This window comes from Dufourea novaeangliae, unplaced genomic scaffold (assembly GCF_001272555.1).
Source record: "Dufourea novaeangliae isolate 0120121106 unplaced genomic scaffold, ASM127255v1 scaffold248, whole genome shotgun sequence".
Classification (NCBI taxonomy): Eukaryota; Metazoa; Arthropoda; class Insecta; order Hymenoptera; family Halictidae; genus Dufourea; species Dufourea novaeangliae.
In genome coordinates this window covers 721,584-747,734 of record NW_015374156.1, presented here as the reverse complement: position 1 = coordinate 747,734, position 26,151 = coordinate 721,584, and the positions used below count along the sequence as shown (strand labels likewise).

At 35.1% G+C, this 26,151-nt stretch overlaps 1 protein-coding gene across 1 annotated transcript in view; it reads left to right on the top strand.

Annotated features, from left to right (window-relative positions):
• LOC107191994 overlaps window positions 1–19,313 on the top strand; it is a 403,989-nt gene extending 384,676 nt beyond the window's left edge. The window contains exons 5-7 of the mRNA XM_015581162.1: window positions 7,758–7,850; window positions 17,923–18,014; window positions 19,264–19,313. Coding sequence (XP_015436648.1) covers window positions 7,758–7,850; window positions 17,923–17,999 — 170 coding nt within the window. The 3' untranslated portion in view covers window positions 18,000–18,014; window positions 19,264–19,313. The remainder of the gene's footprint in view (window positions 1–7,757; window positions 7,851–17,922; window positions 18,015–19,263) is intronic.
• The last annotated feature ends 6,838 nt before the right edge of the window (window positions 19,314–26,151 follow it).

The window sequence follows — 26,151 nt, the reverse complement described above, 5'->3', positions numbered from 1 at the left end:
AGATACGATATCCAGAGTAAAACAAACGTGTAAACGTCGTTTTTTTTTTGTCAAAGAACGTGACGGTATTCGATGTCGATAACACCGGTGCACCGACTTTTAATCTCGAAAGTGCTTAAAATATCATTGTTTCGGACTGGCTATTAGATTGCTTCCCTTGTCCCGTGTGTACATGTTGTCCGCGTTACGTATAAACAGAGGAACGTCAATAACAAATTAAACGGCATCGACTGTTAGCGAATTGGGGATTTTAATGCGTGTACACCTCGTGCTTGCATTATATATGTGTGTGTGTGTGTGTGTGTGTGATCCATAGGACACCTAGCGTCACCGTCGAGCCCGAAGCGATATCTTCCTTCGACCCGTTAAATAAACCAGTCTTTTTGCCCGCTCGTGTGTCAGTGTCTGCTGCGCGTGCATGCTTCCCCAGCAATATACGTATTTTTCTTTTGATTTTTTTTTTGGGAAATATTGCAACGCGATAAAACTGACTTCCGTCCGGGAAATATTCGGCGTTTGACCGAATGAAAGCTTTTCAGGGCATTTAATAAAGTGAAACGAAACATAAAAAGAGACGGTGAAGCCTCTGACGTGTACGACAATCGTCGGATTTCAGTTTGTCGAAATTGTACGGTGCGCAATTTCATCGTGATTTGATCGAATTTATTGGATCAGAAAACATTCTGACCATTGCGTAAATATTGATTTAGGTTATTATTGTGTCCTTTAGAAAATAGTTATAATATGTTATTAGAATCGTAGTTCAGCCGACAGCTGTCAAATATGTCTTTCTTAGAATCAGTTTATAGCGTGTGCTTCCTTATGTAGTTAGTTAAAAATGAAATAATCGACAAATTAGTATTTGATACATAAACTCGTTGGTGTAAAATATTTTCCGAAAATTAGTTTAAGAACTTCAGTGTATCTCATTGTACCATTGAACATGATAGGCAACGAAGCAGTAAACATCGTAATAATGAATAATTTGACATAAATGGGAAATTCTTAACTGAAAATTATCTTCTCTTGTATTTTGTAAATGCGTTTAATCTTTATTTCAATAAGACCGTAAATATGTCTTTCTAATTTTAGATAGTACAGAAGTGAGGTAAATCATGCAACTAACAATATACATACGTAGCTTAGTGTTTAAAGAAAAACACAGTGATTTGAAAATTTCTAATTTTCTATGACCGCTTTTTTTAAATTACCAGAAAAGGTGACATATTGAAGTAAACATATAGTTACACTTCATGGGTGCTTCTTTGCAGTAGGGAAAAAAACGACGTCAGTAGAAAGTAATCATTGTTGTATCGTTAACATGTTGACTGCCATGTGAATCATGTTATATTAAATAACCTACAAATTTTACACAGTAAGATTTACAAACTGCTAAATGTAATTCTTAGTAACGCAATAATCCAAATGAAGAATACACTGCGTAGCATAACTATAGTACTACCCTAAAATTTGTAGTCCTTATGTATTGTGTTTAAAATAAAAACGAACCATTTGCTTCTATCAAATATAAAGTATACTTTTATGGGGAAACATTATTTCCGAACACGATTTCAGACAGTTCGTTTTTATTTTAATCAGACTACATAAAAATTAAAAATTGTAGGGAGATTTATAGTTATGCCACGCAGTGCATAAATGACAACACGCAAAAAATTCTGGCAGTCAACGTAATGAGGTTCTCATCGAGGTTTGGTATTAATGTACTTGAACTATGAGGAAATATATTTTAAATTAAAAACGTCTTCCCAATTTTTCACTAACGAAAAATTGCGTAAAACGTCTGAAAATTCTTACTAATATAAATTAAGCACTGTAGATTCTTGACTTCTACAGAAATGGGTACTGATTTCTTTAAGAAATAGTAGATTACTTATTGCTACACCCAATACATTTGAAGTTAATAGACATATGTAGATGTAGTAAGTGTATTAAAGACGACTTAGTATTACGATTATTATTATTACCTACAGCCAGAGAGAAAGTAAAGAACTTATTGTACTATGGCGGCACCTTCCTTTTTACATTTTTCCAGTCTATAAATTGCCGCCAAAGTACAATTAGCTACCTGATTTACACTAAAAAGTTCCGCAGATTTCCAAGGAGTCAGTTAGTTCGTAACCTAACAAGAAATAGAACCCTCCAACATCGGATTACCGATTTCATTAATTCTTTTATGACATGTATTGGATTTCTTTCTTTTTGAATATCACCCCCTTCATATACGGGTAGATACTCGAAAGGTTATGAGTTATTCGCTCTTGACTCTTTCAGCGTGACTTCAATACAACTTATTATATGCTACCCGATTATTCGCGGATGCGTTGTGTCGTCATGGCAACGTTCATGGTTTCTACCGTGACGACCAGAATACAAATATGTCAAAATAATTTACAAACAAAAGGTACTTGAACTGTGGCCGTCACGGAGAAAGTCGTAGAGAGAATTTTAACAGCAAAAAACTCAAATACTATCGAGTATCTGCCACCATAAGGAGGATAATTTATAAAGAGAGAGGAGACCATCACATGTTCTGAAAGTTTCACCAATGTCTGCGATCCGAAGTTGAGATCGTTTCGTTGTAAGTAAACAAATACCACAACCTTTTCCGATATCAGTAAATATATATCCCGCGACCACAGCAAGCTGTTCAGAATTTTCCATCTGAACAAGAAAACAAAAGCCCTTATCTCCACTTCATCGAAAGTCATTCTCCTCGCGACAACGACAAGCCCACCACCCCCTTGTCGGATCATCTTAATCGAGATCAAGGCGTTTCGGTTTATTATACTTGTTCCATTATCCTGACGACGTCTCGGTCCCCACCGAGGATGACATTCCACGGACGGGAGCCTTGGGTTCAAAGGGCAAAGTCCTAAGAGGCCGTGTGCTGCTCACGCCGAAGGGTCAAGTAGTGGGCGTCGACAGGTCTTGGCGTGTGCATCGCGTTTACTCTCAGAGACGGCCCCGAGTATTTTGCGGATGAAACTTGCAGCCGCGTCCTTCTTCTTCTCCTCTCTCACCGACCCCTCTCGTTATCATCCGAGCCTCGGGGAGAGGGACGGGTCTCCGGCTCATCCGGTTGCAGCCAGCAGCTTGCGGTGGCTCCGAAGAAAAGGGCTAAATTACACGGGTTAAATTGCTTGTACTTCCAGCCAGCACGCCCCGCCTATTATCATCCAATTTCCCCCCCCCCTGCGCGGGCTAAATCTTCCGCGGCCCGCGTGGATTCGGAAAAACGGGGGCCGGGGTCGACGTGTTGCACCATGGTCGTCGTCTTGACGCGCTTCGGGGGAAAGGATCCTCTTCGTTAGCCCGCACGCTGGCTCGGGAGTGTTTACCAATTTGCGCCCGTCTGTTCGACGAGCGTGCGCGTGACGAGCATCGGGGATACGTTTCGGTGACTTCCTGGCTTCGGGGTTATTATCGATGGGCACCACTGAAGAAGCGCCGGGCGAGTGGAACGGGTCTACGGAAAGTCCGGCTTACGAACCAATTTCGAATTACGGCTGAATTGGTATTGCATGAAAATTTGTAGGAACGGGCACTCTTAACCCTGTATCGGGGGAAATATGTTTTGTGACATCAACGGGCGTAATGTCCCTGGGAGGCACGGTTCATAGTAAGATGTTCTTTTTCGGCTTCTATGAGATAGTGTTCTTAGTATTTTTGCAAATAATTCATTTTAATGATATGACTGTTTGATTGACAGTATTAATGATATTAAAATAGTAGGCTAGGAATATAACTGTTTCATTGACAGTATTAATGGTATTGCAACATCAAGCTAGAAATAAAAACTACTTGAAACACTTCTAATACTTGGTTTGGTATTTATTAAGAGGGTTAAAATTGAGTTCTGCTTTTATTGGGTGTATCAGTAGACAGGTTGGTGTTTTTTAAATTTGGTAACTGAGATCAGGAAAATAAGTGACACGTGATATTTTATTATCAGGCGAATCATTAAGTAATGCAGTACTTATTTTTATACGTTAATAACACACTTTAAATTTAAAAAAGATCCTGCCTTCCTTCTTTTTTTGAAAATTGCAGGGTGTATTGAAAAGCGAGGACAGATATTATTAAAGTTTCTATGTATTATTAATGATCCCTACTACAGTAGAACTCCACGTATCTGAATACTTCGGAGGCCAGAGAGTTGATATAATCGGACCGTTCACATAATGGGAGTCCACCTATTCTCCCCATTCTCCACAACTGTTCGTTCAAATAATAGGAGTTCACGTTCAAATAAGTGGAATCAATCACACATTCACACAAGTACACATTTTTTCTGTTTATACCAATTTTGAATACCATGTTTTGAAATTAATTAATTTATTAATTATTTAGTAGATACAAACATTAGTACAAAATTAATACAAAAACATTTCTTTTATTTTTATTCATGCCATTTATCGCCGATTCCACTTGATATTTCATTGTTTCCGGTTCGTTCTTTTTTATATAACATAGTTGCCTTTGCACTATTATATGTATTCTTTGGATAGGACAGTTTCCGACTCACCACTCCTTAATCCCTTTAGTAATTGGAATTTTTCTTCAACAGTAAGCACATTTCTCTTTTTATGATTCTGTTTTGTTTCTTGAATTCTAAAAACATTCACATAACTATAACTGGAGTGACGCTCGGGCGTCGCGTCGTTCAGATAATAAGAGCTCGATAAGAGTTTCGTTGATCGGGTACTCGCTAAAATTTCCATATAATAAATGAAGTTTTAGATACGCGAAGTTCTACTGCATTTTACAATTTTTACTTTCCGGAATTTCCAATAAATAGTGGATTATTTATTGGTATACCTAATAATATTCGTCCCTATTCTGCAATTAACTACGCCAGTCTTTTTAAACATACAGTGTGTATTAAGAAATTGTGGATTCTTCATTGATTCATTGAATCAATATTATTAGGTGTACTGATATACGACTTACTATTTTCTTCGTAATATGATTGCAATGTACTTTTAATTCAAAATATATAGACTTCTTTTTTTAATTCAAAGTGATATAATATTATACATACTTTGTTAAAGAATAGTGAATTATTGGTTCTTGCACTCAAGACATGGAAGAAAAGTATTAATAAAGGATGATTAAACTAATACAGTGAAAAAAGAAGCAAAATCAAAATTTGTGAGTCACATTTAGTATGATTTAGTGAGCAAAAGAACAATGAATGTTGATTCTATTGATTGTAACTTATGAACTACATGATAATTACTTGCAGTACCGTACTAAATAAATACTAGAAAGACTACCAAGAAATTAATAAAATAATAGAGAAACTCGTCTTTCTCACTGTAAAATAAACGCAAATTTGCAAATTAATTTATTGATTAGAGTGTATACTAATGTACCATTTTGACTACTTTAGTAGTTCCTGTATTAAAAACATCTAATGTCAAACTAAAGTTACTATAAAAGCAGAAACATAGAAGCCACACTGTTATGAATCTGTGATAAACAGCAAAATATTAGTTGAAATAAAAAATAGCAAATCTTCTTCTTTCCATTCATGCTTGACGATTAAATTCTTATGAATGTGTACATAAACAGACAAGGGGAACTAATTATTATTAACATTTTCAAAACAAATGCCTTCTTATTAAAACGTTATAATTAAGAAATTTATTTTTTGACTCGTTAGAGTTACTCAGAGGTTGGACTCTCGCATTCCTCTCTGAGTAACTTCTGCTCAAGACTTCATTCCTTTACAAGATTATCTCTCTCGGTTGTCACAGAACTAGTATAATAAAATTAAAGGACTCCTGAAGTTCTCGTTGCGTTATGTAGTATAATATAACGCCCGTTTAATGTCTCGCCAAACCACCAGAGATTAATTATCTCGTCGGAGAAACTTCAGTAAAAAATATTTATCTTGCGTTCTGTTAAAACAACGACGAATTTAAATATTTCATAAAGCCCGTGGACATCTTACAAAAAATCACACAAATTATTTTCCCATTATTTCGTCTAAAAAAAGTCACGAATTCAGCATATAATATCGAATTTCTGAGTAGATAGGTCCGTCCCGTCTTGCATTTTGTGTGTTCGTTTCGTTTTTGTGTTATAGTTAACGAGCTTGTGAAACGTGATATGAATTATTTATGATGAAACAAATAAATCCTCAATGCACGCACACGTTGAATATGCTCATGAATTTCCCGATTTATTTGATGTTATACCGATATATTTGTTCTGTTTGTTACTAACGATCCAAAGTTTAAGTAGATGTCGGTTTCATTATTTCATCATCGTCATTCCGAAATTATACAAATTTAGACTACGGAATTTTATGCAAATACACATTTTTTATGAAGTAATTCATAGAAAATGGGTTCAAATAGAATCAGCCAACAAATTAAGTTTCAAATACTATAAAAATCGTATCGGAATTAATGAACTTTTTAATCTGCTTAAAACACTACGTGTTAAATAATCGTGTTTGCAATAGATGCATAAAATCCGTAGCCTACTTCTAACACAGTTTATAACTTTACAGTATTATACATCGAATCATTGCTAGTATAAAGAAACATGTACACATTGGGACGATACTTTTTATGGAAACAAACATTTATTCAATGTTTTAAATACATTTGATTAAGTTTTAAATACAAACATTTAATTAATTAATTTTCACAAGTGATTCAGTAAGTGATTCAGTTGTTGGTCAAAAAGTTCGTACAGTTTTTAATTCGGCTGACATAGCCAAGTTGATGCAAACGGTTTTCTACGCTTCATTTCGATACTTACAGAATTTGTGCAATTTTCACAGTAGGTCGTGGTAAATCTTTTGTGTCCAACCAGAGCGTGGTGCATCCTAAAACGAAAAATCCCCGAAACAAAATTTCATAAACCACTTCTGGTGCACGCATTCTTTTGATGGCATTCTCTCCGTACACATTGCTTAACTATTTTTAGGTTCGCGCCGCGTTTTTTCCTGTTTTTATATAGAACACCAAAATAAGCCGAAAATGCTCCTTTTCGATGTCCATCTTGAAAATTCTGCCGAAATTATAAAAGCAAGTTCAATCTTCAAACTTTTTGGTTAAAATGTACCCTTAAATGTTATCTATGAAATAACTATGTGCTTTCAAGATTTCAACTAAATTTAGTTGCGCTTCGGAGCGTCAGAAGGCAACCATCACCAAAAACCGCACGAACTATTTGGCCAATCCAATAGAATAGAAATGAGGGTCTATTAGCATAAATCTGTATTTGCGAAAGTTTAATTCGATTTCAATTGAAGGAAAAATACTTTATAAATATAAATTCGTGGCAAAGTATTGTAGTTATCAGGAAACAATAAAATAATCATTCGCGTATTCCATAATTTACATATAAACAGTCTATAAAAATCGCTTCCTCAACCGAACACATTATCACTCTATCTATTCTTCATGTTTCATTACTTCCTTATTTATATCTATTTCTTTTTCCATATGTTTGGTATATTTTAACTTCTATGACATTCCTTTTCTGTATTTCTCTCTGATTTTCCATTATCACAAAACAAACTGTAAATTTAAAATCTGAAAAAAGAAATAGTGTCCGCCACGCGTGATCGTCTTCACCTTCAGTACCAACACCGACACCGTTTCTAACCACCCGGAACGAAATGATTCAACCGAAATTGTTTAACACTGTTAACCAGTCCGTAGAAAATATCTATGCTTACTACTTGATGGACGCGATATGTGGTGTTTGTTGTGCAGGAACGCCTACTACTACTTCAACTGCTACTACGAAGCTGCTGCACGTAATGGAGAACCAAGCGCTAGACAACTCAGAGCCTGGCGATGGTGGTGGTAAGGCTTGTAAATTTCTCCTCGTCTATTCACGGCATCACCACCATAAGCCACCATCGTTCATGAGATTTGGAAACTTTGACAAGATCGATAGTGTTGTCTTTCTTGCGTGCGAGGATTCCAATTCCCAAAGCATTTCACGCCTCGAATTTGCTCGTAACGCCTGAAAATCGCTTTAGTACCCTGGGGCCATCGTTTCTTAGCAAAAGAATCCGAGGGACTCGCTGACAAAGAGCACACCGCGAGCGATACGGCTTTCTGTCTTTCCCTCCACCCAACCCCATCCACCCACGATTCGAGTTGAACGACTCCGCGACTGAGGAGAATTCACGTGTTTACGGTGAACGGGTTACGCTTTTCGAGGAAAACAGGATGTTTGAGGCATCAGGCATGGTATTGAGTTGCACATCCTATCAGAGTCAGTTCGTTTCAATGTCAGAATTGCGCTTGAAACCACTTTTCTACGTAAATGTTTTGCAATATTTGAATAGTTACAAATGAACTGATCTTCACTAAAAAAAAATTAAAGATAAATGAATGATTATTTGAAGATACTATTGAAAATGGATTATAGATAATGGGTAGATCATTGAAGGTCATCTTTTGTCTCGTTTACACAGTGAGGATTTGCAATTCTTACGTGTATTAAATTACTTGAAAACTTTAATTGTTTATTGCGTGAGAGTCTGATTAGAATATTACCTGCAGAAATTGATATTAATATTAAGAAGCTTTATTAAAATTCTATGCCATTTTATGTAATTTTTATTAATATAATGCTGTCCATGATTGTACACCTGAATTTCGTACCAGTACGGGAGATCGTTCGCTTTGTCCCACATTTCAGGCAGCTTACTTTTGGCATCGTGTTTTTTGCACTTTATTGCACTTTCAACACTTGTACTGAGGCACCAACGCTGTTCGATGTTCTGATAATGTTAGAATTTTTAAATAATAGGTGCAATTATACATACTTTTCTAGGTTTCACTGCTTGCATTCAACCTCCGACTTTTTCTCCGTCGTCTATTTTCGATCCAATTTTCACGTGCAACGTGGAAGATAAAACAAAAAGTGTCTAGTAGTGTATGATGTGAATATTAACTCCGGCCATCTCCAATAAGTATTTTATCGGCTCGACTGGAATGTCATTTGTATTACTGTTTCAATTACTTGCAATTTTAGTTTTCCTTTTAACTACAAAAAAAAATTAATAACAACAAACATAGACGAATAATTTTAGGCTATTTATGCAAACTACAATTCTACAAACTATCTCTCAGAAAATCATTAAATTAAGAACTTCGTTAAATTACGAATAAAACAAAAATAGTTATTTTCAATGCATTTTGTACGTTAATAATTTGTAGAAGTGCATAAAATCCATAGTGTAGCAGTACTTACATATACATAGCAAAGAGGACCAAGCTTTTACATGCTGGATCAGCCTACGAAAGTACAGAAAATTGTCAAATATTCGATGAAGTTTTATTTATTAGTTATGCTTATTTCATAAAATTGAGTTTCATTTTTTTCTCTCATTCTTTTACGTCACATCAAATACCAAAATTATTGGCGACAACACTGTTCAGTTACGTATATTACACTTGTTAACTAGTTTTGTCTCTTTGAGGAATCGGAGCAGTAGACGCATTTTTTATGGTTGAAGAAACTCTTTTTTTAAGTTATAGCTTATGTTGTTCTTTTGAGTTTGATTATTTCTTATTTTACTGTGAATATCGACAACCAATTCGATCTGCTCAAAGTTCACGAACGATATTCCCGAACTCCAAACCTGCTGAGCACCATTAATAAGCGTGAAAAGCGTTTTATTCCTGCTTTGCACTGACAACTAAAATATTTAAATACTAATCATACCCGTTGCGCTGGCAAAATAGTTTGCGCGTCATACGGCAAGAAACGCAGAGCATCCTAGTCTCGGTTAATAAATCAACAGGGCAGGCCTCCTCCAACAGGACCAGCAATTAAACTACGTTTCTTCATAAATATTCTATCAGGATTAATGTTTGTAGAAATCTACACGCAACAAACGAGCACCACAGAAACGGTAACGACTTCCTGGGAAATGAAATACAAACAATCATAGAATAAAGGTGCCACATGGTTGCCGTCGTTCCTGTGGAGACTTGAAATAAATAATTTAATATGTCGCTTCTACCTCATATATTAGGTCGTCGAATAAAATTGCTGTATCTACCAGTAAGTAATCCAGCATTTTTTTAAATTGCAAGGCCATATGATTTACTTTAAAAATACCTTTCCAACCTTTCACTCGCAAGGGAAGGTTCCGAACACAACAATTCTGATTGTAATGAAACTTCGCATGTACAATTCAATAAACCATTGACAAATGCACATTTGTTGCATGCAACGATTATCTTAGTCTCTGACGATTAAGAATTTATATATAAAATAAAAAAAATTTGATTTTGTTCATAAATGACCGATCGTAAAAAATTTTTCTTTCGGGAGCGTAATAGGTCATAAACGACTAAACGATTTTTGTATTATCAGTTTTGCTCTGCCTCGTACTGATACAAAGTTATACTAAGAAAACGAAAAAATGCGAAAACTTTAAGGGTTGATTTCACCCCTTCAGAGTAAAAACGGACACGAAAAAGAATTGCTCCAAGCATAAGGTTTAATCTGCTCCACATTCATACGAAGTTTCATTAAAATCAGAATTTTCGGGTTCGGAACCTTCCCTTGTTAGTAAAAATGTTGTAGGATGTTAAAAAACCATTATAAATACAAATGAGGCACTATAGAAGCTGGAGCTTTGTAAAGACTAATTTCGTCAAGTATAGTGGATTACTTATTGGTACATCTAATAAATGCCGATTTTGAACTGCAAAGTTTGAACGATTACAATTTATCTTCAAAAGGATACTCTTCATCGGAACAAAATCCATTTCAACCGACATACACTCTTGCCAACGAGTTACAAGCTTCGTGATCCCATGATTAACAATCGTAAGGTAACGAAATTGAAACTCGTTGAAAACCGTTACTCAAACAACAAACTAACATTACCACGATGAAAGGTCTGTTTCAATAAATACGTACTCTTTTAGCTAAAAATTTAAAGTGTTACCTGAGTTTATTAAATAAATAAACTCATGTTGCTATAAATAATGGCAATCATAAGTTGAAAATTAAGAAATTCAGTAATTAGTACTAAAAATGTTAATTATAATACAGAAAATGTAAAACCCTGTTTAGACTTTTTCCCAGCAATGCATCTCGGTATCAATAATATACACTAGTGTGATAAATAAGATAATATAAAGTACTGAAATGCAATTGGAAATAGTAATTTTATAATACTAGAAGTACATTTATTAGAAAAGAAGTTTCGTATTAGATTTAAGTGACTCGACAGGTATCCCACTTTTTTTTGTTATGTCATGTCTCCTTTTTTACTTTCTAAATAAATTCGTATCATTCGTGAAGACGTAGCAATCTATTTTCAACGAAGCACTTCAGACGAATATTCAAGTTCTTTGGTCGATATTATAAACGAATCACCTGAAATCCACTTCGCCAATCGATTTTTCATGATGCAATATTGCCCATGTTGCATTCCTCATTTCCTCTTCAGAAGTCTTATTTCCTTTCACGTTGCTCCGAGAAAAAGAAGTCAGCAAGTTTTTGTGTAATCACTGACTTCTTTCGTCGTTTCTTAAACGGTACAGCATCGACCCGGGGGCAGCTACCCTTCTATGTAATATAATGAAAAAGAGAACGAGTGAAATACACGATAAATGACGGTAACATCCAGTAAAAACAAGTATTCGACTGAGACGTCTGTTATCCTGCAAATATACTTTTATTATAGCGGTAAATATCAACTTAACATTTGAATTTCATTACAGCGAATAATAACCAAATTTAAAAACAGAAATATTAATCAATCAATTGACTGAATTGATCATGGAACATTTATTTATTACTTGACTCTAACAACAAAGAATAGAATCACGATGACTATTCCAATAAAAAATAATGCATCGTTAATTATCAGTAAAGTACAGTTTCAAAAAACCGTTATTAAATAAAGAAACATTTACAATTCACGAATAATCAACTTCCTTTATTAAGGTAGTGAAAATTTACCGAAGCAAATATTAACAGTAAAAATATCGGTTATTCGCGAGTAATATCGAGTATATTATATTTGCAGAATGTACACACCCAAAGCTAATATTTTATTGAAATAACAATTCATTACCCGTTATTGCAAAACCTTATTGAGATATTTATCGGAAACAGAAGTAATTATCATGATCGCGTTCACGTCCACTCGTTCATTACGAAAAACGGAGGAAGAGTAACAGATAGAGAGAGAGAGAGAGAGAAAGAGGGAGAGAGATTAATCCGTTCTCTTTAAAGTAAATCGAGCATCGTCGGAGGTTAATAAACTAGCGGCAGCAAGCATAAGTTCTATATAGTTGAAGGGGAACGAATGGGGAGACGGCGGCGTCTCCTCTTGAAGCTTATCAACTGGCATTACTGCGCCACGCTAATGTATAGCCGAAGTTGAGGTTGCGTTAATACCTTCTCCTCTTACACACTCTTGCTCGAATTTCCTGGGCGATACGCTATCAGCCGCTTCGCCGATCCATATCGTCGGGAATGCGTTAAACTTCCCGAACGCGCATCAAAAGGAACACCGGCGCGTGTAACTTTCCTAGCACCGCGAAAATCTGTAATACTCAGCGACGCGCCCGGCGAAAAAAAAGGGGTGAGAGGGATCGAGAGCGGGAAATTCTTCGGGAACTTTTATTGTCAAGGGATCACGGAATTCGAACCCACCGTCTGAATCGATGGATCCTCGGGAAGCGTACCGAGACGCCTTCGAACCGAGAAAGAACCAGTTAAGTAACTTTACGCCGCGTTTGAGTCGAATAGAGAACGCTTTCCATTGTTATTTGGACTTCTGGCTCTTTCGCCACCCTTTTTTTGCACTATGAACGTATTATAGATTTTTCTTCACGTCATGATCGTATACATACCGTACCCCCGCAAGAAAAGTGTCACTAGTCGTAAACATGTAATTTTTCAGAAGAGCGAAAAAGAAAATTCATTACACACCATTTCATATATGGGGTGTCTCCGGTCGGGTTAGGTCCGGTGTCTCAATTGGGCAGGACGTGATTCAATAAGAAAATATTTTTTGGATGATGCTTCTTTTTAGAAATAATTGAACCTGAGAATTTGTTGGATACAGAGGCAGTGGAGTAGCGCTTGGCTAACGCGTCTGTTCATTGCAGGCCCTTTCTACTTATTGCCAGTGCGCGTACACGCGTTTTAGATGAATGTTCAAACCTAACTTCTTCGAAAACGAAAGCTCAAAGAAAAGTTTATTCATTTTTTCGACTTATTTTTTGTTATATAATCATAACTTGTTTACAGGATGTTCAAAGAAAAGGATCGATGACCTTAGAGGCTAATAATACTCACCGAGTGGAGGGAAAAGTGTCTAATCAATATAGATCTTAAAATAGATCCTTTCGATGTAAAATCTACTTTTATATTGACGAACGTTCGATGTCGTAAGTGAGTCATTTTGCATATATTGAATGTAAAGAGAAGAATTTGTTTAGAAGTACATTGATTCAAGACAATATGAGATACGGAAGGAACATTTGAAAACGTACATTGATCTATGATCAGCAGATGTGAATTTTGTATTAAAATAAGAGGAAGTGTGATAATATTCTCCTATATTTTTCATGGAAAGAATTGTTTGTAGGACCTACGTTGATTAGACATTTTTTACTTCACTCGGTGAGTACTATAAGCACTTAATGTTTTGGATCTTTTATTTTGAGCGCCCTGTATATCTATAGTATCGTACCTCCTAATTAATAGGTATACCTTAAAGTATGAATCAGTATTTGCAGAATGAATAACGTTTGATTTAGTTTTTTTGCTACAAGGATGTAATTATTGTACATGAGAACTAAGATTGTTCTAACTTTTGTCTAATTTGTAGATTATTTACTTATATCTAGAGCTTGATATTATATGTATGACACCAAATTTTGATAAAACTGCTTTAATATTGGTGGAACCTTTAACTCTTTGACGCCCTATATTGCACCGGTGCAACACTCATTCTAAGAGTGTGTCAAATTCTGGTGCTGATTAATATCTAACTTTTGTCAGCAAAGATACATAGTTTCACTGACGTGAAGTAGATCTCCGCGTTTTGAGTTGAGAAATTCAAGTACTCCCTACAAAAATAAATAAAAAAAGAAAAAAATAGGTCTGTTTAATAGATTTCATGTCATAGATTCAATCTCACAGATTTGAAATAAAGATTTAAGTGTCTCAGCGTTGATGGATTAATGATTGTTGTAATGCAGTGGGGAGGGATCCAATTAGCATATCATGCATTAAATAAAGTGACACTAGTGTTATCTCACTTGAAGCATGCAACTTCAACCTATGACATTTTTCTGAATGGTGGATCACCGCATTAAAAAGTATTTTACGCAATAAAATGAAAATTGAAAATTTTTTACTTCTGACACTTTTCTCTCGGGGGAGTGATATGCAGGGAACAAAATTGCGTTGCAACCTGCTTCGTTTCCGACATAATTGAGTTTGAAAAGATCGTTTTTACTTAATTGTAACTTCATGTTAAAATTGTGCATTAAATAGTTTTCGAACTAGAAAAAGGATTCGAAAATGGTGCCTGTTAATAGTGTGGCTGTAGTCTTCGTGAATTCTAGTAATCCCAAGTTCTATTTAATTTCGTTGTAATTGTGCTTTTTTTATTTTATTTTAGAACTGTTTGAAAAAAAATACAGAATCCATTATTCGCTACTTAAATTAATTGAAAATTGCTTTGAAAGTAGATAACAACGTAGTCGATAACATTTTAAAACTACGAAAACCGAGTGCTCATTGTTGGAAACTATCTGCTGTATCATTCCGAGGAATACAGGAGACTTGCGAATGAAATGTGTAGCGGACAAATAAGTTCGAAAGCTAAAATTTGTACTCGTTATTAAGTTGGCGCAACTGGACGATACATCTGACAATGTACACTAATTAGCCATGGAAGTTAGACCTAGTTTGCATCAGATAGCAACGTCGGTGGATCATTATCATATGGATATATCCACTAACTACACAGAATCAACGGTATTCAATTTGCACGTCCATGGTGTCTCTGTAATGACATGACTGTAATGAAATTGCCAAGCATTTATTAATTCCTAAATATTTCACCACTAAAAATATTCTATAACAGTTTTGCAACATTTATATATGCAGCATACCTTTGACAAACTATATATGTGTATAACATGGATAAGATAAAACAATTTATATTAAACTTATGACTATTCTTCAATAACGTAAGAACAAATCGGTGAAAAATCAGTACTTTAAATACACGATGTAGTTTTACATCTAGAATACTTTTTGTGAACAAGTGGAAACATTCCTTCGTTCCTTTTGTCCCCGATATATTCACTAGAATCAAATAAAGATTTAAGGAAATACTACTTAAAAAATTTCTAATACATTATGCATAACCGGTTATTAATTTTCTATCTATAAAGGAATCACTTCACAGAAATTCACACTTTTTGTCTTATAAGTGCAATAAGAACAATGATTAGAAACTTAAGTTCAGCGTATAATCTAATAATGAAAAACTATTTTGGAATATACTATATTGTTATTATACCTATATTGTTTGAGTGTACTACAGGGTGTCATATAAGTGGAGGTACAATTGGATAGAAGGTGATTGTAGGTGAAAAAATAAGTCGAAAATATAATAAAAACTTTTCATTTGGGACTACGTTTTCGAGAAAGTCGACTTTGAAGATTTGCTGACTGTGCGTGCAATCGAATAGGGCTTGGTTAGTTCGACTGTTCATTGCATTCCGTTTTCACTTACTACCACGACTAATTCGCGTGTTTCAGATTAGTTTGTCATTAGTCAATTTTCTCGAAAATGAAGTCTCAAATGTATTATTTCATATGTTCAACTTATTTTTTTACATACAGTCACTCCTACCTGGTTATATCACTGGTGAAAATTAACTTAAATCAATTTAAAAACAACCGGATTTTTATACCGTAAAGCGTTCTAATTATAATTAAACACATATAGTTATAAGTAATTATTAAAAGTGTCTATTTCGTAGCATCTGAATAATCACTACATGTTAAGTTCGTAATACTTTGCGTTACGGCTTAATGTATCTACAAATAATCCGAAACAAAATCAAAGTTTCCAGAAGATTTATCTACAGACTCTCCAGGAAAATATAGTTATCAGCCTATCCCATCAGCTAATGCCATTTGCCGAGACTTAAATACTTTAAATCAACATCTTCCACTTACATCGTCAAACAATAATTTCCACTAATGCAACTGCTTCAAACACTTTTTAAAAGCTTACAGTAGCCATTACATAAATTGGCCTTCATAAATCTTTTGAAATATACCTTGAAAAGTCAGCGATTAGATCCGCCGATCTGCCATTTTGTGTCAGTCCTATAAGTCTTCTCTCTGTGGACGATTAACTCGACCAACGGCGGCGGGAGGCTACGGAAAAAAGTTTCGCAACGGAAACGTTTTCTAAGGTAACCGTGGGAGGGGACAGGGCAGTGGAGAAACGATAGGTAAAACAAGGAAGCTCGCAAATAAGAAAGTAATTAGCCGTGGAAGGCAGGGGAGTTAATTCTTATTGCTAATGGAAACTCCTTCTGCTGACAGAGGGCGAGAGAAGAAGAGATAAAGTGAAACGGCCCGGTTTGCGGGAACGCACTCCCCTAATTTAAGGACATGCAGTTTACATTAGCGGGGCCCAGACTTTACCGTAACGGCGGTGTCACGAACAAAGTATCATAACGTCACGGCGTCGTATATATCTAGTAAACTTTTTGGCGGGATCGTAATCAAAGCTTAACGGCCCGACGTTAAGGAAAATTGTATCCGCGACCATCATTTCCGGCCGCGGAAAATATTTTCCTCGAGGAACTCATCGACATGTTTATCGGCCCCGTAACGCATCGATTAACAGTTACCTAGCATTATCGGTGAAATAATAGCGCACGCAGAAAGCATGTTAATATTGATCGCGATACTAACGACCGGGGACAGCAAACGATGAATTTAGCTTATGAGGATGAATAGAGATTGGTTTTCGGAAAAGCGCAAATGGTATTAAATAATAAAGAACAGGTCGGTGTTCTTTTAAGAAGTTATGTACAAGTCGGGTTCTTAAAAAAGGATCGATTACAATATAAATCGAAAGAGGAACTGGGGCATCAATTTTCTTTATCGCGGCGAAGAAAAATTCTTTGTGTAAAAAGAATCGAAGTCGGACCTAATGATAAAGGAGGAAGGGGAATGTCTTTAGAAACTGTAATGAAGGTTTTCTTTGGAAAAAAAAACGTAATTCAGAACTATAATAGTTTCTTTGGGAAGGCAGATGAAAACTGCCTTGCTAAAGGGAGTCGAAAACATTTTGATAGTGTAAGATGGGGAAAATTTTCTTGGAGAAGTTAATTGAATTGTGTAACAGATACTATAATATAATAAAGTATAAAATAAAATATGTTCTTAAAATCTAAATATCGACATAAATCTAGACAAAAGCTTCTTTATGATTTCAGTATTTGTACAACAAACAAATTCGAAATTCGCTATTTTCACGGGTTTGGTAGAGTTTAATTCTTCTGGTGTTATATAAAAATTCATTCTGGAAAATGATTAATTTAAATAAGACGTAAACTTTGTTCAGAAGCTAAACAGTGTCTTTGTATAAAGAAATATACAAAGCAATGTTCCAAACAGCCTCCATGCAGTTTCTTATTAGTTACACGATTTTCTATTTACACTTAATTATATTTTCAAGTATTGTATATGATAGTTATTTTATGACACACCCAAGCACGGACTCTAACAATCGCAAGAATTTAACACTTACAGGAGTAGCTTGGAAATACGTTTGAAAGAAATTTTAACATCAACTGGGTTTATATAAATTATTTTTTCACATAATTTCTGTTATGTTCGCAGGAAATTTCGCTGGTCGAATGTCAATTAATGTCCTTTTAGTGACGTTGCATCTGGTACTTGTCACCATGTTGAACTAACGGGTTAATTACTAGGTAAGCGATGTAATTGTTTAGAATTTCAATTGACTCCATTTATGGATTAATTTTATTTAAAAAACTCATTTTGATTATTATAATACGGCGATATTTAGCACATTCTTTGCAGCATCTTCCAGTTAAATTGCATGGTGTTTCTTAATCATCTATTTTTTTCAATCATTTACTCTTATTTAATTCGGGTTAATAAATAGGTTTATGTGACACTAAACACTTTTATGTGGGGCGGGGAGGGATAATTGGTAACCAATTATTTATACGAAGTATACGAATAAATAATTGACTACAATTGCTATATGGTTTCAACACATTTTAGATTCACAATATCTTTCAAATCTTTTGTCTACTCAACATGGCAGAAGATAGTGGGTACAAATAATGAATATTGTTCAGAAAAGATAGGTACTTCAATTACTTGAAAACAAATAAAGTTTCACAAAAGAAATAGTGGACTATTTATTGGTACACTTAATCATTATAGTTACTAAGTTTTCTTTCCATCTTACGACAGGGATGCCACCTGAACAGTTCCATACACTTATATTAACCCTTATCGGTCGTATGTCAACTCGAACGTGACATTGTGATTTTACCGTATAAATTGTACGGTCACGTGGGAGGTGACAAGACTGAACAAATTGGAACGTTCTATCTCCGACTCAGTGGCAAGTTATATATAAAGCGCCAACGTCCGATAGGGGTTAAATTATATGCACATAAACATACAATGTTCAAAGAACAGAAAGCTCGAATAACGCAATACTCAAATCGTAGAATAGTCGAGCAACGAGAATTCAGTTAACGCTTAACTAATGAGGTGATGTCTAAGGAACTTCATGAATATTTTTAGAATATTTTATATTTATTCTATAGTTACTTACTAAATGCTTCTCTATTCCCATGTTTTCCTTTACAAGAATACAGAAAAACTAGTTGTATAATAAGATTTCGACGTCACCAGTTGACCTTTAGAGGACGGGCAAGTTTGTTCATGATTTTGTATATTTTCGATTTAGAACATTTATATATTTGTTATAGTATTACACTATAAAAAATAAACGATCCCACTGGAGCCTAAAAATTGACTTTCCGTCCTTTACAGATTAAAGGTTAAGAGTTATTTGACTTCATCTGAGTTGCCATTCTATTCTGTTTTTCACCTTTGTACACACGACAAATGCATACGCAGCCTAATCACAACAAAGACCTCCGTCGCGTCATTCTAACCTAAAACGTCTGCTTCCAGGTCGCCGCTTGAACGGAGCCCCAAAATCGACTAGCGAACGCATGTTAATTGATCAACCAATCCCGATCTGTTCGTCATTGCTACGCCTATTAAAAGATACTTATCGACAGACACCGTGTCCCCGCGTTAAATATGTTGCGTCAGGTGTTCAAGGAGCAAAGGGATCCAGGTTATTCGACCGACATTCGTGTTCATCATTCGCGCGTGAAAGTCCTGTTTATAACTCTGTACGCATACATTGTACGCGCTGTTTAGGGTGTTATTTGTACTTGTCTAATGAAACGTGTTAGAGGTATTATCGGCGTGATTGGAAACCAAAGATAATTCGAATAAGCGTCTGTTGAACAAGGACGGTTACGAGAGACGGTAAATACATAGAGACAGATTAATCGAGGCATGGCGTGTAAATAATGTTCAAGATATTTGATCGTATATTACAGTTCCGAGTCATATTGTAGACTGTGTTTGTTACTCTTCGTGTTACGTCGGATTCATAATATATTGTTTAAACGGATACAGTGCGTACGGAACCTTTACGGATACACGATACACACAGCGGATAAGATATATAATGTACATAAATATAAAAGGGGAGAGGGGAGACAGAATACATATTATATATATTGACTATACGTAACTTGAATGTGTAATTATTTTAATATGTGTAAATAGCTGCGACAATATGCTGTATCGAAACGCGAACGAACTCGCGCGACTATGCAGAGTGTTTAGGAATGATGGAACGCGGCAACATCCTCGGATGAGCGAATTGTACAGATTCTACGGTAAAAATTGCGAAACGACTCGCATCACGTTTCCGCAACGCGAAACGAATGTGATATTTTTCCGTAACACCAGGAAAAATGGTCGAGTGAAGAATGTTGTTCGAAATTGAGGCCAATTTCGACGTGCATGGAACGTTACATAGTCAGGACCCGTTAAATGCTCGCATGTTATATCCTGTCGTTTCCATTGACCTTAACGTTAATATAGATAAACGGAATGTTAACTACTGGAAATATGATCTGAGTTGGATTAATTTGATATAATAATGCGTATTGTATCTCGAATTGATCCGATCGAAGCGTTGTTCGAGTTAATTTATAAAAAAAGAAAAATCTAGTAAAAATTTGCATTAGGGCAATCACTGAGAGAACTCGCCAGAGATTCATTAAACGCTCGTCTCTTATCGCGAATTCGGGAGCATTTAACAGGTCCTTATATTAATAGGACCGTTAAGTATAAGTAATTAATTTATTTATCCTTCGAACTCGTTCAGGTATTATCGTTTCATTATATCTGAACTAATTTAACGGAACAACCGAAGGATTAATGTTCGATCGAAGCATATTTATTTTCTTGTCACAATTCTGTGAATCATGGTACCAAAGATAACCGAAAACATACCTGAGCGGTTAGAAGGCGAACCCGTGTGCACCAAAGTTCACGTCTAATTAAATTAGGCCTAATTTGTAACCTACTACCCGCTACTTGCACGCTACTCGACTAACCGTGTTTGTAACTGATTGTGAGACTAGTCTACAAGGAAGTGAAGTTCGTTTGTTTTTTTTCCCCTCGAATGAAGTATATCTTTTTGTACATCCAACAATGTCACGGAAAAAAAATAAAATAAATGTTTACGTTATCGTCTGATTGTTAATCGATTTGCATCACTAAGCGATCGAATGTGAAACGCCACGCGAGGCGAGTATAGGATCACATCATACCTGGTTACTTCGAACAAACAAGATGAACATAGTAGACATTATACGTGTAAATAAATTGTCTCCGTAGCACTTCTAGTCGTTTAACCAAAAGCCTATCGAATTAAGAGGGAAAAAGAATAGAGAAGTCTGTATTATAATTTTGAATATGGCATCCGAAAATTTTAACTATATACAGATGCTTGAAGGAAGCCTCCCATGTTTGTAATGTTAAATACATTTTGTTCTAAAGACATCATTTATCGGTGGATCTTTGTTAACAATAAAAGACGTCCACGAAGGGCCGAATTCAGATCATATTAACTCTTAGAATTCATGATGGATCTAGAAGCGTATAGCGATTTCAAAAAGGACTTTATCAATGGATAAAGTATTCCGTTAGGAAGAACAATCATTTACGATCATAAAAAAATTAAAAGTTCAGTTATCGAACTGAACGTTTAATAGTTGCAAAAATAAAAGTTTATTCGTGACGACAGTTTTCGTAAACATAAATAAAATATACCGAACTTTGAGGCTCTGTACTTTTTAAAGAATTCCGATACCAGCTAAACAGGACATAAAACTCCCCTAATTTTACATAAAGTACAACATATTTGAATGTGATGAAAATCCCAGATCTTGTATACAGAAAATACAACCCGACAGGATGTAATTCTATATGCAAAAATTAGCCGAAAATGTTGAAGAAGTTTTTTTCATACAATGCATCGTTTTTGGAAAATAATCGGATTTGAAAATCTCCTGAATACGCGTGCAATTGAATAGGACTTGGCTGGCGGGTCTATTCATTGCATTCTGTTTCTACTTATTGTCACTGAATACAAACGCATTAGATGAACTTTAAAAATTGATTATTTTGGAAACAAGCATCGTACGAAAAAATGTTATTCTACATTTTTTACTTATTTTCACATGTAGAACCACATTCTTTTGGGTTGTACCACCATTTCAGAACCTTTATATCAGAATAACATCTTGGATTCATCACGTAAACTACATGTTGTATGTCTGCTTCGCCTAGTAAGACATAGATAGTGAAAAACACATTCATCGACCTAGGTTTAGAATTTCCTATTTGAGCGTACTTCAAAGTACTCATGACATCCTTACCAGAATCTTCGGTATGCAACTGTCTCGTCGGCTCTTTTAATATTATCTATTTTGAAATCAATTTTTAAGACAGTTAGAGGATAATCAAGAGAAAACTTTCTATAGATAGATAGAAATCGCTGTGTGTTACTACAATATGACTTCTAAGAGTAAACATGGTCCTTTGTAACAGTCCAAGAGGAATTTCCTAATTAGCCTGACCATCATTCTTCCTAGGAAGTATTTAACAGATATTGACTTAAGGAAAACAATTTACCGACATACAGATCTGTGTAACAATCGATTGAAGCATATTGATAAACATGGAAAGTACCGAAAATTTTTAAGTGTCTATATTCTGAAACGCATTCACGAAGAATCATCTTACTAAGCTGTTATAGAAGAAAATACAAAAAAAAAAATGGACAATATTTATACGATTATTTGTGTTAAAGATTACTTAAATTTCATTTAGCATGTGAGACTGAAGATATTGAAACTATAAAATAAAAGTTAACACACAATTGTTACGCCCTCGCTGTTGTTTTAACGTCTGTGTACTTCCAATAATCAATGCGATGTAATTTTATACAAAGACCTGTGTCTAAATTACTTCTGTAAATAATACAGAAATACTTACGGTCCACTTGTACGTATGAAGTCAGTAAGAAACAATATGTATAAGTTTAATGGTTGATCGAATTTCTTAAAATGAAGAAAATGAAATTTTAATAAACACATTTCTGAAAACCAACACCTAAAAACAATTACTTCTTTTTATTTCGCCAGACGACTAATCAATGTACGATTAATGGACAATACTTAAAGAGTTAATTTAAGATAGTGTTACCATTATCATCCCCTTTTAAATGTTCCAACAATTTGTCAGTCGTTTACTTACGCGAATAAGGAACCAAGTGTTTGAATACGACTCATATTAACTAGTTTCTCAGTGCGTGTTAAGTGAAGAAATGCTTTCATTACACTACATAGTTAATATAACAAAAATTAAGAAGTACCACAATGTATTTTCATTGTGTTTTACAAGGAATAACAAGTGAATTATAAAACTTAGTAATTCATTATTACTTAAAGAAAAGTAATGAAATGTACACCCACCACAGAGGAGATATAGAATACACCTAACAGCTAATGTAATTTTTGTCACATGTTTCGTGGGTTCTAAATGCCGATAAAAACTGAATTCTGAGTATTATTATCACAAATGGAGCATTATACATATGTGGGGATATCAAAAAGTTTGTGGAAAATTTTAATAAAACAAATCATGAATCAGTGGATATTTATTTTTCGACATATGATTCTTCATTATCAATGCAATTCGTCATCCTATATTTCCACCTCTCTAAACCTTGCCTGTAGAAGGAAGCATTCTTTGAACTGAATCAATTTATAAGAGCTTGTTTCACAGCTTTAAGTGATTCCAAGTGAATTACATTGAATTGTTCTTTTCGACCCAGGAAAGGGGAAGAAGTCTGAATGATCCAGATCGGAGTTATAAAGTAGTCAGCCGTTTTCTAACTAAGCTTTGTTCAAAATGTGATGATTGCACGTATGTCCAATTTCAAATTTTCCATTATTTAAAAACCAACTTTTCAAAAACAAACGCAATTAAATAATATAAACTTACGTACTAAAACAAAATTCTGGAATTCCACGAAGAACACTTCACTTTACTCCGAAAATTGAAAAAATAAAGCGTTGTTTATTAAGCCTATCATTACGCTTATCCCATATTTTCTATAAGGAAATAAATAATAAATATTAAATTTTGTTAAAATCACATTTAAAATAAATGTAAAGGTAAATTTCGCGCAGAATTTGTATTTCAAAAAGAGTGAGGAAACTGGAAAATCAAGAAATCTGTAAAATTATAGTAGCCACCAGATGGCGGAAAGTGGAACTAACTCTGGATTTTTTTCATTTAGTTGTGGATATCGCCGCCAGGTGCCGCCACCGCATAGACTCTCTAATTTTCCACCGAAAAATACAGTAGACATTCGTTCCCCGCACTAGTCGGATCTGTAGAGGAATTGAATTCCAGGTACCGTGCAGGAATCGGACACCAGTTACCGAAGCGCTTTTCCCACAACTCGGCCGTTCAGTCATGCGACGCAGCTACATTATCTCTAATTATCTCCGTTATTTTTAGAGATATCAGAAAAGTTTATTCACAGAAGTTGTTCAGTATGAAGAGGGCTATTACTTAGCAGTAACAAGTTTTTCGTAGGCGGAGTATCTTCAAAGTTTTCAAAGATAATTATGTTATTTTTATTAACGATATTGAAATATTATGGAATAAAATACTTTTATTACATAAATCGATTGTCCCAAACATTCTGCGTAAGAAAGTATTAAGGTATTATGTGAAAAGGTAATAATTCGTGACATATTTTAGTGGCAAATGTCTAGTTTGGTTAACATCTGTTACCCACTACGTGTGATCCGCGAGTACTGACGTGATATAAGAATAAACCTAACATGCAATGTAATTTTCTGTCCCATGCTTCGGGGGCGTCCGAAGCCCCTTTACCATTTTAGTGTCAATACCCGACGTTACCGATAAAGCATGAATGCTGAGTATTATTAGCACAAATGAAGTATTATATATTTCATTCATATTGCATGTATCTATATGATTTGACGGGAATAAAAATATCCGATGCTTCAGTTTAAGATTAAGGGATAAATATGACAGTCATGAACCATGAATCGGAAAAGTATATATTTTTTCACTTAACTACAAGACAATTTATTCTAAATGTATCGTTAATGGACATTTTATTAATGTTACATTTTACATGTTCTTGTTTTCTTCGTTTTCATATATTCCCTTACATTTGTATATTAGTAACAGATAAATTCAGAATAGATGTAGTTTCATAAATAGTTTATCAAATCTACACGTGGGAGAATATATACACCGCTTTTATTAACATTTACATATTTATAATTTATATGGGAGTATGAATAGTTTTACTGCCTATTGTAAGAACCTGAATACGCACGAACAATTACTTTCTGACAATTGGTAAATTTTTACATATGAATTTACTTACACGTTATTTACTTACAAAAATTTTATTTATTCCGAGTAATTTAATAATGAACGTATGTTAATATTCAACTACGTGTCTCTCAAATTAAGTGAAATACAGAAGTTTTATTTTCTTGAAAATTAGTGTCAAAGAATGCAGTAACTGGTCAGATTAGTTTCGAATATAAATCGAAACACTGCATCGGAACATTGTTTTTCAGGCCATCAAATATCACACGGTACCCAGTTTAGGGCTATGAAATTAGAATGTTCAAGAAGAGGTAAAGAAGTTTCATATTTGCAATTATTTTGTGATACTGTAATATAAATCGGTATTCTGTGAGAAAAATCGTATTTAACAATATGAAATGAATAATAAATAACGATCTTAGTGATTTATACTGGAGAGCTAAATCTTTAAAAGGAACATGTCGCTTAAACAAATTAGTTGAAAATGATATTTATTTGGAGAATATGAACATCATAAATAAACGAGAGCGGTAGAGCGAGTTGCGGTATTGGTGCTCTCCGTCGGTGTCGACGCGTACCGAACGAGGTCGAAGATGGTCGGAGCGGGCGAAAGGGAGAGAGCGACAGCGATAGAGCGAGCCGCAGTATCGGTGCTCTCCGTCGGTGTTGACGCGGGCTGAGGAATTTCAGTGGTCTATGAGGGGTGGTGTGCGAGCGAGAGAGTACGGTAGAGCGTGCCGCGGTATCGGTGCTCTCCGTCGGTCCAACGCACTAGTGACGTTGCGCCACACAGTTTATTGACCTAGCCATGTACGCCGTGTACCATAGCCGTACCTGGCTGTACCATCCGGTGTTTGGGTCGTTCAAGGAAGGTCGTTCAAGCCGGCAAAAACAATTCAACACGAACAAACCTGCGTACGCCCAATACATAACGGCGTTAGCTTCCTCACTTTCTCGTGAGCCGTCGCGGAGGATGGGCGTGCGTCTCATACTCGTCCTTTCTCTTGTTATTAACCCATTGTTTGTTGCAGGCATTCGACAACC